Below are 17,151 nucleotides of genomic sequence, written 5' to 3'. Positions count from 1 at the left end.
TTAATATGTTTAATGTATCGAAAAATTTACCACAAAATTTTTGAACCATGTACAATTTAAAATTTGCATAAGTTTTAAGAATAATAGGCGTTTTACAAATAATAAAAAGCCCTTAACAGATCTCTTATTACTACGGAAAGATATGATAGTGCACTTTGATGACTACATAACCTCTAAAAAAAACATCATAAGTAAGATGTAGAATACGTGGTTCTTTTAAGTTTTTAATAAGGGACCCATTGTGATACCATAGTTATGAATAAACATCAGTAAAACAATTTGAAACAAACGGGCATTGTTCTTAATATCTTCACTAGGATTAACGTAGAAACAATTGAGAAAAATGACCCTTTGTATACCATATACACACTTTCTACCAAGTGCTGGATATTAACAGAATAGACTAATGATATTTTTCTTTTATTTCTCTGACCCATAGTCACAGTAGCAGTCGTTGGAAATAGTCTTATAGCAGGCTCTTACCGCCACATGCTTGCACATAAGATAGTGTCTTATCAGTACAGTACTTAAATTGAACAGTAACAATTGGAGCACTCTTGGGCTAAATATTTAAATACTTCTAAAGAACGTTTGAAAAAGCATATTAACCACAATTATGACAATATCACTTTGCAGAGAGACATGCAAGGAAAAGTGTAGAGAGACAGATATAGGAAAGTTCATTTCGTGATGTAAAGCTTATGACAAATATGACAAAAAATGAATGACCTTAAAAAATTAATATAGAATATATAAAAATATATATAACATATACAAGTGAATTCGACCGCTCTGAAGTGTGACAAAAAACAACAAATCGCTTGCTTAAAATCGCTAATTTGTGCGCAAAACAACAACACTACTTTCTCTATCTAAGCGACTAGTTATGAAATGGCTGAACATCTTAGCGACTTTAGAGAAAAATGTTACCAAAGCGATTAGTGATCTTCATTGGAAATTTCAATGAATATTCCAATCATATGTCAAAAGTTTATAAAGAAAAACTCAAACAAAATAACAAAGTTTCACAAATTTGAAAACTGTGGAAATGGAAATTTTTTAACATATTAGTTGCTAACAAATTAATACTCATTCAGTCTTAGATAAATTAAACTATTATTAATTTTGTTGTAAAAGGAAATTTCAAAGCTTCCTACGTTTCATGATTGCTTTTAGTTAATTATTAATTTTAATTTTTAATTTTATATTAATTAATTATTTTTATATAATTTGCTTGCATTATATCAGATTTACTCCAATATTTGACAGTTTGCAGCTGTGATGCTAATATGTCACTTAGCGACCTTAAGCAAGCGACTTGCTGTTTTTTTGCCACATATCAGAGAGTCAAATACAGTTAATAATGCTATTAATGAAGAAATAATAGGTATGTTAGAATATAAAAATAAGTATAAGTGCGAGTTGTTGCCTTTTATTGAGATAAATAAAACCTATATCCTTGACAGATACGGACAACTATGAAATCAAAATGGCAACTGATGCAATGATTTAAGCAAATTGAAGGTGTTTGCTTTATCGTATTCATATATATGATAGAAAGCATACTTGTCGTTTTAAAACTGTTGGGATATGATTTCTTCAGAACTGTAGGTGGAAATTTTATGATATGGACTTGTAAATACTTTGACTAGATAGATTTCAATTTAACCAATTTTTTCCACTGTTATAATTGTTGTAAGAAGCAATGGTATAGAATCCATCATACTCTTGTTGTCTTCCTACTAAAACGATACTTTGATGATAACTGATTTGGAGCTCTGACTTTGTAAGTGTATGCAGATATCATTAAGAAAGTGACAATTATTTAAAATGAAGGTATTGGGTACACAGCTTACTTGTACTGGCTTCATCTTGAAACTAATTCACTTATAGAATGAAACTTAAACCAAACGATATTGTAGAGATTACTTTGACATACTTGTACTGTGTATGAGTTCGAAACTTCATCTTGTGAGTTGTAAAGTGTTTCGCAGCCGTTACCGGATTATGATTATTGTTTATTTCGAAACTTGTTCAATTAAATTTTATTAAATGTTTTTGTATTCGATAAGAAAAGCACACAATTTTTTATAACTAAGTATCATTAAATTGGTTAAAAGTCATGTAAGGTTGTGATAATGTGAACACACATTTGTCAAGATACCTAGTCATGTCATTAGCCATCAGTTGATTGATAGCAGTTTTTTTTCCAAGCTAGAAAAATATTTTCCTCTCCAAGAGTTTTCTTTGTTAGTACTGAGACTGGCTAATTCCGAAGTTAAAGCCAGGCTGAAGCCAGGCTGAAAAAGCAGTTAACTAACTAAAATTTTGGTATGTTAATGAATTGTAATGGTTTTCATAAAAAGTATACGAGTATGTAGAGAGATTTCAAGTGTGATATTTTCAAGTTGTCACTGTTCTCTGTTCAATGCTCTGGCACAAAAACCGGCTTCCATGCATTGGAGTCGCATTCTAATTTGAAATGCAACTAACGCCAAATATAAAATCGGCTGAATTCCGAGATATTTTTATTTTTTCGAAGCTTTTTCATGTAACTAAACTGTGATTTTGAACTTAAAAATATTTCGTAGCAGTGCACGTACCTTGTTGTGGATTTGTTGCCCGGCTCCATTAAAATTGTTCTTTTGATTAATGTTAATTATATATTTATTTTCGGTTTTATTGCCAAAAGTGTTTGAATAAATCAAAATCGAAAACGAAAACGAATTCGAATTCTCTGTTCGCTCACTCAAACTTAGTTCCGTTCAACTCAACTCAACTTAGCTCAACTCGATTTAATTCAAATTAATTTAATTTAATTTAATTTAATTAATTAAATTTAATTTAACATTTATTTTATTAACAATATTAATAATTTATTATGGTTTCTTGAATGAAAGCTTGCTTCCGTCTTTTCGATTTGAAGTCAAAATTTAAACTGCAAATGATTTTACCAATCTTGCCGGCAAAACTTTTAACCCTCTTTCGGAGATCTATCAACCAGTTCTGCTCATATCAGTCACTCTGGTTTCGTTTTTTGGTTTTGATTTTGATTTTGATTTTCCGTTCAAATATTGTTTGTTTTGAGCTTTTGCTTTGTTTTGTTATTGTTTTTGTTATTGTTGTTGTTGTTATTGTTATTGTTATTATTATTATTAAAAATTGTTCGTTGATTATGAAAATAATTCTTTTTAACTTCTTTAAATTTTTAACATAGAGAGAAGTCTTATCGATATCAGAACGCCTGGTTGGTTGGCTATCTTTAAATCACAGCAGATAAATGTCAACAATCCGAAGTATTGGGCAATACTGCTGGAGAATTGCGAATTTCCCGACACAAAAATTTTTGAAGTTACGATTGTATCTAAAGTGGCTATAAGTGCTCGAATATAATCCTTTATGCTAGACGATAATTGTCTAATCTAATCGTCACATTAAAATGCATGATTTTGTCAATAACCTTTGCAGTTAGTCCGCGCGATTGCTAATGGTTCTGTCAAAGAATGTCAATTTATTAAAAGACAATTATACTGGTTAAGTCGCGTTCTTTATCAATTTTTATTAGGTTATTTTTATTATAACTTGTAGCTTACAATTTTTTATCTCATATGTATATATACTGTGATAGTGGCACGTTGTTCTGTAATCATGGCACTTTTCAATTACAATAAGCCACCATGAACACATGCGTAAGTAGGCTTTGGAATATCTCTAAAATATATTTAAACATACTAATACTATATATTATTATGTATGACACTTCAACTCCAATCTGATACGTTTAAATAAATCAAATAAATATAAATACATGTCGTTTGAAAATAGATTAGTCTTAAGTGGGACAATTGACAAGTATTATTATGCCGAAGTGGTCTGCTAGACTGGGTTACTGGGTGATAGGCATCGAACCCTGACACTGGCTATACTTAGAAGCTAATAAACTCGAATGCTTCATATATGTTACATAAAAAACACAAAATATTAATAGTACGTATTAAAAACAGTTCCAAAATAAAGAATCCCGCTAACTAAATATAGTAACTAAATAAGGTGTGAATTGAACCAGCTTTAATCAACTGACTACTTTATATGCGACAACTATATATAGCTGACTACTTCAAGTAAATTGTGTAAATGTGAAAATTAAGACTCATGTGAAATAAATCAGTAAAGCTTTTTTAGAGATCGAATTCAGAAAACATTCATAATGACTTATAACATATCTTAAAATGAATGAAAAACCCGAAAACTCAATCCTTTTTGACGGTTCTAGTGATACCGGTGTCTGTTTTCGTGAAGACTGTTAAGAACTATCTCCACTTTCTCCAGCTAATAAGTAACAAGTAGAAATAACTTACAACATGTAAGACATCTCGGTCGATCTGGTATTTGTACAATAAGATCAGGTTTAAGAAACTTATTAACAGAGACCGAGTACAATGAGCTCTGTTTCTGTTTATTTTTTGGGTAATTCTTTATTGATACCTTGTCAGACTGCAGATCAGTAAAAACAAAAGTTCTGTTAAACTACATTAACTAATTTAGATAGATATAGTTAACAACATGGATTTTTTCTTGGGTTTCTATAGGTAAAGATAACATCATTTGACTTGTTATCGTCATTAAATTAAAAATCAGTTCATGATTTCTAAAAGATAATGTCTGAATAGACACATTATATTACTTCACGCGATATGCACTGCAAATAATATAAATAATTAATATTTTCTCTCAATATAAAGCACACTGCGTTAGAGTCTTACAGTCAACTAGTTATGAGTGGTTAGGGTATATAAACTATAAAAGTTATATGAACGGTTGATTGGGGCTCAGGTCGAAATGATAATTGATATAAAAAAATTTAAAAAACATATAGCGAGGTACCATTAATCAGTATTCACAGCATCATGTCATATTTATCGTATACGAATATAGTAAGAAAGTATATAAAAAACGAGATATCTGAATAAATATGTTTTTTAACTTTCTGTTAATTTTAATACTTCGTTAAAATGATTACGACATACGAGTTATATCAGTAAAATTCAATACTTAACCACTTAACATTCAAAAACAGACAAGTGAAGATATTGTGGAATGATGCTATGGACATCTTTAAAGTCACTAACCCCTATGAACCCAATATACCTCGGCAGGCAAACACATTTTTGAAAACTCGTTCGTTTCTCGCTCGTGTTAAAAGTTAAATTGATTCAAAAATCAGTGAAATATCTCAGAAAATACGCCTTTTGATTCTATATGTTGCTGCAAAAATATTACAGGATGCTGTGATCCAGTATCCAGAACCTAGGAGTAGTTTGTTTGGAAAGTACAAGTTTTGAACTACTTCAAAACTATGCCGACAATATTTTCGGTGCGGATGCTGCAATCCAGTAGACATTAGAATTTTGCTCGTTTCTGTTCCAAAAACTTTGATATATAAGGTATAAACAACCGTTCGAAAGAAACAGCCAGGGAAAATATACCAGAATTGGTCAATAGAAAAGAAATTATGTTTTTTCATTACAATACCTGGCGTTGAAAGGTTTAACCTCAATTGTTGAGGCCCCTACAAATCTCTCTTAATAGTAAATAATTGAACCCCTGTAGAACCGTTGAAAATCTCTTTATCAAGTTTTTAATCGATAAATAATAGAAGTTCTACATAGATGGAATTATGCGGCTATCCGAAAAATAGCATTTGATTATAAATAATAATGGACAGTAAAATTTTTATTAAAATTATTTTTCAATGTAAACAATTTCAAAATTGGAATGGTTCGAATAGAAATGAAACGACAACAAAAATTTCAATAAATTAACTAAAATTTTTGTTATTGTCTTTCCATTTCTGTTCGAACCTTTCTAACTTTTAAATAGTTTCTTTTCGTCATAAGAAGCGTCACTTTTGGCAAGAAAAAATTAACATTAAAACAATTTTTGTTTAAAAATGTAAACGTGGATACTTATATATTATCATATATATATATATTATATATCGTCGTAATTACAGTAGCATAGTATTTTTCAACTATAGAAACAAAACGATTGGGTGACAAGCATGGGTTAGAGTCAGTGTATTAATTTTTACTTTAAAACTGTTTGAAAAGAGACTTCAAGGTTAAACATATACAACACAATGTTGTGGATTTACAATAATTGTGATTCCCATTACATCTATTAAATGTTTTTTTAAACTGAATAATATTTTTTTTGGAAAAACAATACACATTTTAGAAGTTTTGGCCACAATTGTATATCAAATGTAGAGGGTAATAGGTAACTCTAAGTGAAGATGTCTAAAAAGATTGCACTGTGAATGATTTTCTTTTTAATCGTATTTTTTTTTAGTGCCTTTTAAGTAAAGCAACGCCATGTTTTATTCAGTTTTTCAAAATATATATATATATATATATTCTCTCTACTCTAGTGTATATTCTATATACACTATATACTAAACACTATGGAATTACATTGACGTTTGATTACATTCCAAGAGAAAAGAGCAGGCGAAGAGAATTAAACACAAATAATATAAAATATGTGAATTTTATCAGATATTCTATTATCCATTATAATTTGTATATATATTAAATTTAGAATTGTAAACAATAACTAAAAATAGCTTTCCAGGCGCATATGTTGCCCTCACAATTTGTCGAAATTTGTCGAAATGTTTGCATTTAAATGTCAAGCAATTTTTCAAATTATAATTTGACACACGATGTACTCGCATTTTGGCACAGGTTCACGAATTATGTTTCGAAATAATACTAGAAAGTTGGAGTAGTAGAAAATATCGCTGCCATGTGCTTGTGAATATTGAATGACACCATACGAACCGTTTCAACGACTTTGCAATTAAATCAACTTTTTGATTCATGGTTTTGAAAGCGAGAGCACTGTTTTTGATTTCTAATAATTATATACTTATGGGATCTATTTCATAGATCCTCAAATTCATATTATTTTCATTGTGCAACTACAAGTATTAAGTGGTTTTAAATAACAAAAAACTGTCCGCGTTAACCGTTGACCGAAATCATTTTATTAATGGTACGATTGTCAAATAACACTAAATTTCCAAAGCGATAAGCAATCATTTAGCCCGTGAGTATTAAATTTGTATCAAAATTCTTAATTCCAGTGGTCTTTTTGGCCTTAATAAATCATGTCACTAGAATAACAAGAGTCTCCCACCTCTGCTGATCGTATCGGTTTAATTGTTTAGCAAGATTATAAAATTTCCCCGATAACTGTCGGCAGTTATGGTTAGCTCATAAAGTCATAAATAATTGCTTCTACTGTACTGGGTAGGGGTATTGAGCAATAACTTATTGATTGGTGGCTGAAACTTATTGATGGTAGACTTATTAGAAGAACTCATCACATGTTGAAACACAAAGAGTGACGACGCGGTTTCCTAGGCTAGGCTAGTTTGGCATAATCCGATTTGTTTGCGATATATAAAATTTATTAAAATAATATTTGCAGCGTTAGTTCTACGCCTACAAGACTATGGCGCGTATTTGAAATTCCTTCCACATAAGCGACATACTCGTACGTCGCGACAAGATAAGTTGACATTCCGACGAACTTGGCTTGTTTTTGAATGTTAAGGTAAAAGGCAGGCATATTTCCCTATCCCCACTTACGCTTTATTGAAACAAGTCAGAATTTTTCACAAGACACATAAATAATTTTCAAGTTATTTGCTTTCCTTGAGTTTCAAATAATTCTGTTTGTGTGTTTTAGAATTTCTATTTAATCTGCAACTACAAATTTGATTCTGAACTTCAAACGACAGTAAGTTATTTGATTTTTTAAACACTTGACACATATCAAACCAAATTTGACTGACAGTCTACAGGAACTTCTTACCAAATACTGAAGATGTGTATGGAAACGTATCTACTCTGTGCTTGGAGGAAAGATAAAATAAATTTTCAAATCTACAAAAAAAGCCTCTTAGTTTACTTTGCTAATATCATATTATTTTTGATTGCCCAAAGTAAAGAGCATCTAATTTATAAAACTGTCGGATTCCTGAAGATTTATAAACAAGCTTAACTCAAAATTTATTAAATAATTCAGCATCTCACCTTATCAGCTTTTAAACATTTTTGTTTCTGCAAGATAAATATTTACTTTAAATAAACAGGCGCCCGTTGTATTCGTATATTTATCTACAATATATATATATATATATATATATATATATATTTATAAAAATGTAGTAACTCAAATTGTAAAAAACTGTAAACAGCTCTATTTAAAAATATATTTCTTCTGAATTTGCTTTTCCAGCTAATGCAAAATATTCACGTTTTTTTGTAGATATTTAGATATATGTAATGCAGTAAATACGACATGAAACCCTATAAAGCACAAATAATTTTGATTAGCTCAACAAGACAAACTGATGTACTTATCTCTGACTCTCTATCTATTGACTAAATATATATTTCTACTTTGCAGTTCTTGAGATAGACAAATAAAATTTTCCACACGGATTTTATCTGACGACCCTGAACTTTGTTTATATTTACCAGAATCGGTGAGCTAAATATCTCTTATAACAGTTATCTAAACTGAGAAACTTGCTTAGAGATTGATTCTATAAGTATTTAATTGCAATTATCTATGTATAGATTGAGGTTTATTGTTCATTGTTTTCAGGGAAACTTTCATACTAACATATTGATACAAAATTTTTTAAATATTTATTATTAAACTGCAATTTGCTACTGGAAATCGAATCTGTGGCTTAGGATATTGACATATATACACTTTCATATATATGTATAAATACCATAAAGTATGTGAGGTTGTCCAATTAGTTCAGGGAATGGAAATGTAGAAACTAATTTTTAGTTTTAAAAGTGATTTTATCATTCAATATAATCAATCATATCCTAATAAATAATATATAATTTTTGAACATCATCTCTGTAGTATCTTTTCGGAAGGTTTGCAAAATGTCCGTTTAAGGCAACTATTATTTCTTTTTTCGTTATAAATCGTTTTCCATAATTTTATTTGAGGTACGCGTAGAGCTACTTAATGTAGAGAATAGACTGGTACTTGCAGCAATTCCAAGTTTAATTCTAATTTTTTAATCTGTAAATATAGCTTTTCTTCGAAAAATCTCATTCACAATTTCTGGGTCTACATAAGTTTATTATTATTTAAGTTTTTTGAAAATTTCTTTTGCGAAAACATTAACACTAATATTATTTTGGTCGGTTTGTAAATACGAAGTCATTCTGAATTTGTAACGTTGGGTCTAAAGCTTTGTTTGACCTCTTGTTTTGATTCAAAATTATGGCGATAGACCAAAGTCTCATCCATAATGATGAAACAGCGCATAAAATTTTTTTATCCTTTCGAAATTATTCCAGATGTCACTGAAAAAATTATTTTGGAATGTGTTTTTGTTGCATTGCAAGCATAATCGGAGACCATTGTGGGCAGTTTCTTAAAACACAAGACTTTACAAAGAATATTTCTCAATCTGGCTAATTAAATGTGAAGAGTTTCACTAAATTTCTTTAGATAAGTTCATAATCTTTCATATTTACTTTCTATATATTTGCAATGCAAACGTCCTTTATGCGAATCTTCTTCAAGGCTTATGAGACCTATTTTGAATAAAGCAGACAGATTAACCTGAGACATTTACCAAATATCATTTGGATATAATTTTGGTCTTAAACCTTAAACCTCAAAGTACGATTTTGACGGTAACTTCAAATAATTTGTAGATAAAGAATGATTTGAAATAAGTTATGACGTATTGCTTATATTCTAGTTTCTGAATGTGTTTTCTTTCTTCAGGAATAAAAACATTTTTACACTTAATAATAAATTAAAACGGTATCGAAGTTTTAATTATATTTTTAATGAATAGATGGCGCTTTAGTTGAGTAACTTAGTGTGTAGTTAAACATTAAGATTGTTTTAAAAAAGGTTTTGTCACCTACAACGAATTTTATCTCATTACGTTGGTTATGACTGTGGTTTTATGGGAAAAGTCAAATGAATCAATGAAGATGTATTCTCATTTCAATATTTATAGCTTCCTAAATTATCATTGTACTTATAATTACCGTGCATTTTCAGAAATTGAATTGCATGCATATAGATACTTTGCTCTATTTTTGTATACTTTTTATAAATCCTAAAGTCATTCTAGTACTACACTTAAGTTACCCTTTTTTATTTATCTATATTCGACATAAAGAGTTTTATGTTACGATTATTTATTACGACTATTTGAATGTTTTAAAAAATTATATACAGTAAGAATGAATGAAACTTAATCGAGACAAAAATATATATATATATCTAACGAAAGTAATTCACATCTTACAACTATACTATTATATATATTAATATACTAATATAATTAACAAGTCCGTATTTATGTAAACAAATAAAATATGTTAATTTTATTAATAAGAGTTAATCGTTAAATAATATTAATAACAAAAAAAAAAAGTATAATGTGTAAATAATTGGTTTTACCGATGTTTCACACAGAGTTCACTCTTCACACAGAGCTATTAAACGAATTTACATTTGTAACTTAAGTGTTAATAATGACTTAAGTGATGTTTACGTCAACTTTTCTGACTTATGATTCATGCTTAAATCAGTCTTGAGTCTTAGTAATATTCTGTAATAAATAATTTTTTATAATACATCAATTTATGTAGTTGCTGCATTAAAAAAAATTAATTCTTACCTAACAACTAAATTTTATATATTATTTTATATTACTTTTTATATGCATACATTTATTTATTATATTTCACAATGAGACTAAGTATAAGTCCTAACTCTAAGTACATGACATTACAATATTTCAACTATATAGTAAAATTGTATCATATAAAAAATATAAGTAAATCTTATTTAAATTACTTGGGTTAAGTTACATTGGGATATATCATATATGGTATGATATACGAAGAAAACTTTGCTATTCCCTAAGGAAAAAGTAGTGTTTGTTCTTCTATTTGCTTTATTTTGATTAATAACTGAATGGTAAGTTGTTTTTAAACGAAATATTAGATATAATTGACAGATTTCTAGCTAAGTGGTCAACATGTTCTGTTAGCATTTTATTATAATTGTTCCTAATATCATCAAACTCAGTAATTATGTATCTAAGTTGTCACTTTATGTGGAAGCTATATCTGAAACTGAATTGGTAAAAATAATATTTAATATTCTGTAAATGAAGTAAACCCTGAAGAATCAAATTTAGTTAACCATTTTCCTTCACCTTCGCCGCTTTACATATATAGTGGTAAACTTATCATACGCTTTCCTATATCTAGTATATCCTATCCACACTACAGCTGCAATGCCAGGTCAACCCGTGACAGAGATGAAGCAAGCTTCTAAACACGCCGTCTCTTTCCAAAAATAGTTTAACATTTATTGTCCACCAATGTTGGATCTATAAGATGTTAAGCTGAAGAGAACAGATACTACACTTTGATCTTAGCTATAAGGCCGAGAACCGGCCTTCTCTCCCCTTCTCATCTCTCTTCCCTAATTACTGAAATGAAGTTTCCTCAATACTGCAGCTTAAAAGTGAATAATATGGTATATAAAACTGATATAAAAATTAATTATACTGGTAGTATAATGGCAAGTATTACGCGGTTTTTGGTAATACAAAAAACTTGGCTTCGACTTTGCCGAAATTTCGATATCTTTCACATAAGAACGTCTTCAATTGCATCAAGAACTTGTACCCATCAACTTCTAAATTACCATCAACCTTTCACAAATTGAAAGACAAATTGAAAGTTACCACAGATCGATAGTCTACACTTCGTTTTCAACTTCAATTAAATCAATTTGAAATTCTTATAAAAACTCATATTTTTAGAAGTTCTTATGCCCAAAGTATTTACGCTATTTTTATTCAAGAAGTTTTGATTGAAAATGTGGAAAATTTCCAATCAAGCGACACTTGATTGGGTTTGGTCAACGATCACTTTTTGGGTCGTTACTTGCGTACTTTCTTGTTTACTGATTAATAATTCTTCGGAGGCGCTTTCATTTGCAATTGATACGTTTCGCTTTGCAGTTTAAATTTAATTGAGGAATTTTGATTGCAAATAAATGAACAAATATTATCTACAACGACCAATAAATACTTAAGTACTTGATAATGCTATTCTCTTTGACTTAAACGAAAAGATTTATGAATGTAATTTTCTGATCAAAACCAAATCCAAGTGAATTAAAATCAAATTATGCGATTTCTTATGAATCAAGTGAATAAATTTCAAAATAATAATATCTTTGAATTTAATTACAAAATTTATTCGAAATTAAAATGAAAACTTGGCAAAGATTTCAAAATTATAAATTTCCATTATTATCCTCTCATCCTAATTATTAGATATTTAGAACATGTATTTTTCGAATGTAAATACCACTATTCGAAGTGAAACCTAGAGATCCTAAATGTTTCTTACCCTTAATTAGCATAATTTATAATTCATTATTATTAGATTGATTATTAGATTAGATTGATTCTTATCGTCCATTTTGATGAAAGAAACTGTATTCTTAATATAAACTATTGTTTTTAATAGAGAGTTTTTTATCGAGCAGTAATAAAATTGCAACAACAAAATTTATTTATTATTTTTAATTAATTGAATTTTTGGCTAACCATACAGCTGTTCCGAATATGGCCAAATACACATCATCAGTGGTCTAGAAATTACTTCTTATATTTAATCATTCGTAAATAATTTTTTGAGACTGCAAGTACTAAGTATCTAATTTCTGTTCTGTTACATAAGAACTCATGAGCAACCTAGTTGCACAAATGGTCTTCAACTTCAAGATGGTCTACGAAACGTCTACAGATAATATATGCAATATATTGCAAAACAATGCTACGAGTAATATAATTTAAGAAAAAAATTTACGAAAGAGAGATTAAAAAAAATTAAAAATATCAAAGAGCGCACAGTTTCATTCGAATACGGACACTCTGTTAATAACATTTTACATATTTGTCGAATATGTCTTCAATGACCCTCATACATTTGGTTCGATTAGTTGTTATATATGTTTCCACATCAATGACAGATCGATGCGTTTGCAGCTGGAAATAAAAGTGTAGTTGGAGAGAACATAGGTGTACATATGTGTATTCGAATACGGATACTATGCAAGACAGTGTAAGCAATCGGTCGTTAATAACATTTTACATATTCGTCGAATATGTCTACAATGACTCTCATACATTTGGTTCGATTGCTTGTTATATATGTCTCCACATCAATGACAGATCGATGCGATTCCAACTGGAAATAAAACCGTAGTTGGAAAGAACATAGGTGTACATATGTGTATTCGAATACGAACACTCTGCAAGACAGTGCATGCAATCGGTCGTTAATAACATTTTACAAATTTGTCGAATATGTCTACAATGACTCTCATACATTTGGTTCGATTAGTTGTTATATATGTCTCCACATCAATGACAGATCGATGCGTTTGCAGCTGGAAATAAAAGTGTACTTGGAGAGAACATAGGTGTACATATGTGTATTCGAATACGGATACTCTGCAAGACAGTGTATGCAATCGGTCGTTAATAACATTTTACAAATTTGTCGAATATGTCTTCAATGACCCTCATACATTTGGTTCGATTAGTTGTTATATATGTCTCCGCATCAATGACAGATCGATTCGTTTCCAACTGGAAATAAAACCGTAGTTGGAAAGAACATAGGTGTACATATGTGTATTCGAATACGGATACTATGGAAGACAGTGTAAGCAATCGGTCGTTAATAACATTTTACAAATTTGTCGAATATGTCTTCAATGACCCTCATACATTTGGTTCGATTAGTTGTTATATATGTCTCCGCATCAATGACAGATCGATTCGTTTCCAACTGGAAATAAAACCGTAGTTGGAAAGAACATAGGTGTACATATGTGTATTCGAATACGAACACTCTGCAAGACAGTGTAAGCAATCGGTCGTTAATAACATTTTACAAATTTGTCGAATATGTCTTCAATGACCCTCATACATTTGGTTCGATTGCTTGTTATATAAGTCTCCACATCAATGACAGATCGATGCGTTTGCAGTTGGAAATAAAAGTGTAGTTGGAGAGAACATAGGCGTACATATGTGTATTCGAATACGGATACTATGGAAGACAGTGTAAGCAATCGGTCGTTAATAACATTTTACAAATTTGTCGAATATGTCTTCAATGACCCTCATACATTTGGTTCGATTAGTTGTTATATATGTCTCCGCATCAATGACAGATCGATTCGTTTCCAACTGGAAATAAAACCGTAGTTGGAGAGAACATAGGTGTACATATGTGTATTCGAATACGGATACTCTGCAAGACAGTGTATGCAATCGGTCGTTAATAACATTTTACATATTTGTCGAATATAACTTCAATGACCCTCATACATTTGGTTCGATTGGTTGTTATATATGTCTCCACATCAATGACAGATCGATTCGTTTCCAACTAGAAACACAACTGTAGTTGGGGAAAACATATGTGTATTACCAGTAGAAGAGTGTGTATGTGCTAAGTAAGTTATCAGCTCGTGGCTATATTCTAAATTAAATGGAGGCAGTATAACTTTTACTACACGTAGAGGTTACTTTTAATCTCAGAGAGATTAGATGCAAATCCGTCAGTACAAACTTGGTCTTACGAAAAAAACACTGACTCGTTAAGGAGACTATTATCAATATCCGGCTCCCGTCTCAATTTTTTCAAGATTAACTACGCTGTTATATAGTTAGTTAAAATATTTAAGTAATAAAAATTTTTAAGTAACATTTTTTATCTGTAAGAGAACTTCGAAAAACTTCGAACTAAATAGTTCTAAAGATTTCATATAAACTACTATTCACTTAACTGATCAATGAAAGTATTTAGTGATGAATATCAATAATTGTTCTAAAAATATCCATTATCTGCAATCGTGAATTAAAGAATACCATTATTAGGTGCATTGTTAGCTTAGCACGATTACGATTAAAAACAAAACTGATTAAAAGCGAATTTATAATTAAGACCGAATACTTTTTTTATAAAATTTACCTTTTGGTCGATAACAATGAAAAAAATTAACGTTTTTAGTAAAGTATTTTACTAAATGTAGTTTTTTAACTTCTATTATTATGTTGAGGCTAGTTGAGTCAGTGCACTTAAGCACTTTTACTCTCTACTAACTGCGAGGTTCCTTCATAACCCCTCTTTACGTCTTAACATGATTATTGTTCATCACTTTATCAGATTAAGCAATAATTGACATCCGATCTGCATAACTTCCCGAGGAGTCTGTAACCATTCTGAGATTCGATAACGAAGTGTTGGTAAGCCTGTCAGTTTACATAATTATTTTCAGGGCTCTATCCTTTATGTATTTTTTGATCGGATTAATCTTGAGATCCCTGAGGATGTCATTCGTTCTAATGTACCTAATGTAGGTCTCATTGCAAATATTATCAACCATTAACCAACGAGAGGAAACTTTTGATAAATGTAACTGATATCAGAGAGGATGCTTCTGTAATTTATTTAACTATAAATTGTTATTCCATACAAAAGTCATTTACAAAAAAGTGGAAAACTAAGTCACTAACAACTGATTAACGAGATATCACACAACAGTATGAACCCAAGTTTTTTAAATGCAAATGCATTTCGCTCTTTGCAGAAAGTCCTTATTTTATATGTAGAAATAAAAATAAATTACAATTATAATTTATGTGTAAAAATGTACCCATCTGAAGTGCTAATTTGGGTGATATAAGAGCCTAAATATTTGCCCATTACTACTTTTAATAAGCAAATAAATTTAAACGTCTCTGAAATACTTTCTCGTGTGCTTCGCAGATACATGCATCGCACAATTTGCGGTACTTTGCATACAAATTATCTGAGATCCATAGAGTAGAACTCATTAGTATTTCATATATTAAAAGCAAAACATGTGTAAATGCGATTCTGTTAAATAATATATACTAATATGTCAATATTTATGCAGCATTTAAATTCAGTTTGTTTGCATATCGGCAGGTAAAAGCTGCATATATTCTATTTTTATTACAGACTGCACCTTGCGTTTTATTGACTGAGTTTCGTAGTAAGTTTGAAATAACAGCTTTGAAAGAATGTCGTTTGTAAAGCCAATATTGCTTAATATAAATGTTTAAAAAATTATATATATAAGTGTATATACCATATATAAGTGGCTGTACAAGTATATAAAGAGTACTGAATTGTTAGTACTTGAACAGGTAGTGCTAATAGTAAGGAAGCTGAGAGCCTTGATATATGTGGCTTTTATGTACATTAATTAATTTATATCATATAACATAAATTTTTATAAATTAAATTTAAATAAATTAATTTAAAAATATGTTATATTTATATCTTATTTTAAGTAGTATTACATACCAATAATTTTAATATTGTGCGTTAAAAGGTCTCTGTAGTAGAGGAAGTGATTTATTTTAATTCCAACAATTCTTATATTTTTTAATTCAAACTATTTTTCTTTATTTTTATTTTTCTATTCTTTTTGTTTGTATTTTTTAATTAAATCTATGTATATCTATCGGCTTGAAAAATGTATAAAAATAGAAAGTATTACTCTTATACACCCTATCTCATTAAAATTTAATTAATGAAAAATAGTTTCTTCGAACCAAGATACTAGCAATTGATTTAGTAGCTAATTTAAAAGCTGATTAAATAGTAGAAAAGTAGTTGATGAGTTAACTTTTAATATGAGAAATGATAGTTATTGGTAAGAAAATATTTTATATTCTTTATATTCTTTATATACCTTTTTATAAAATATTAAAGGTACTCATCTAAACTGATAAATGTCTTATAAACCTTATAAACGTATAAATTAATATTCTTTGTAAGAAAAGTGAATCTTGTATGAAAAATCGTTTACACAAACTTAATAAATTCACACGAAAATTTTATCGAATAAATTTATCGTATAAATTTATCTATTGTCTCTACATGGTTGCATTCATTTATCTGAAACGAATGCCACTATATAGTGAACACAGCTGATTGAAAACCCATTACT

At 29.4% G+C, this 17,151-nt stretch overlaps 1 protein-coding gene and 1 non-coding gene across 4 annotated transcripts in view; both read right to left on the bottom strand.

Moving 5' to 3' along the window:
* The window catches only part of LOC119677372 (aquaporin AQPAe.a-like), a 38,796-nt gene that overhangs the window by 2,352 nt on the left and 19,293 nt on the right, over positions 1-17,151 (bottom strand). The window contains exon 1 of one of the 3 annotated variants that reach the window (XM_038088684.1): positions 2,604-2,837. The exons of the other annotated variants lie outside the window; for them this stretch is intronic. Coding sequence (XP_037944612.1) covers positions 2,604-2,632 — 29 coding nt within the window. The 5' untranslated portion in view covers positions 2,633-2,837. Of the gene's footprint in view, positions 1-2,603; positions 2,838-17,151 lie in introns of those variants that run through there. 3 annotated transcript variants of the gene reach the window in all.
* LOC119686553 lies at positions 11,342-11,535 on the bottom strand. The gene has a single exon (XR_005252972.1). It is a non-coding gene; the product is annotated as a U2 spliceosomal RNA (small nuclear RNA).

This window comes from Teleopsis dalmanni, chromosome 2 (genome assembly GCF_002237135.1).
Source record: "Teleopsis dalmanni isolate 2A chromosome 2, ASM223713v2, whole genome shotgun sequence".
In the NCBI taxonomy this organism is placed as follows: Eukaryota; Metazoa; Arthropoda; class Insecta; order Diptera; family Diopsidae; genus Teleopsis; species Teleopsis dalmanni.
This window is presented reverse-complemented; position numbering and strand designations above follow the sequence as displayed.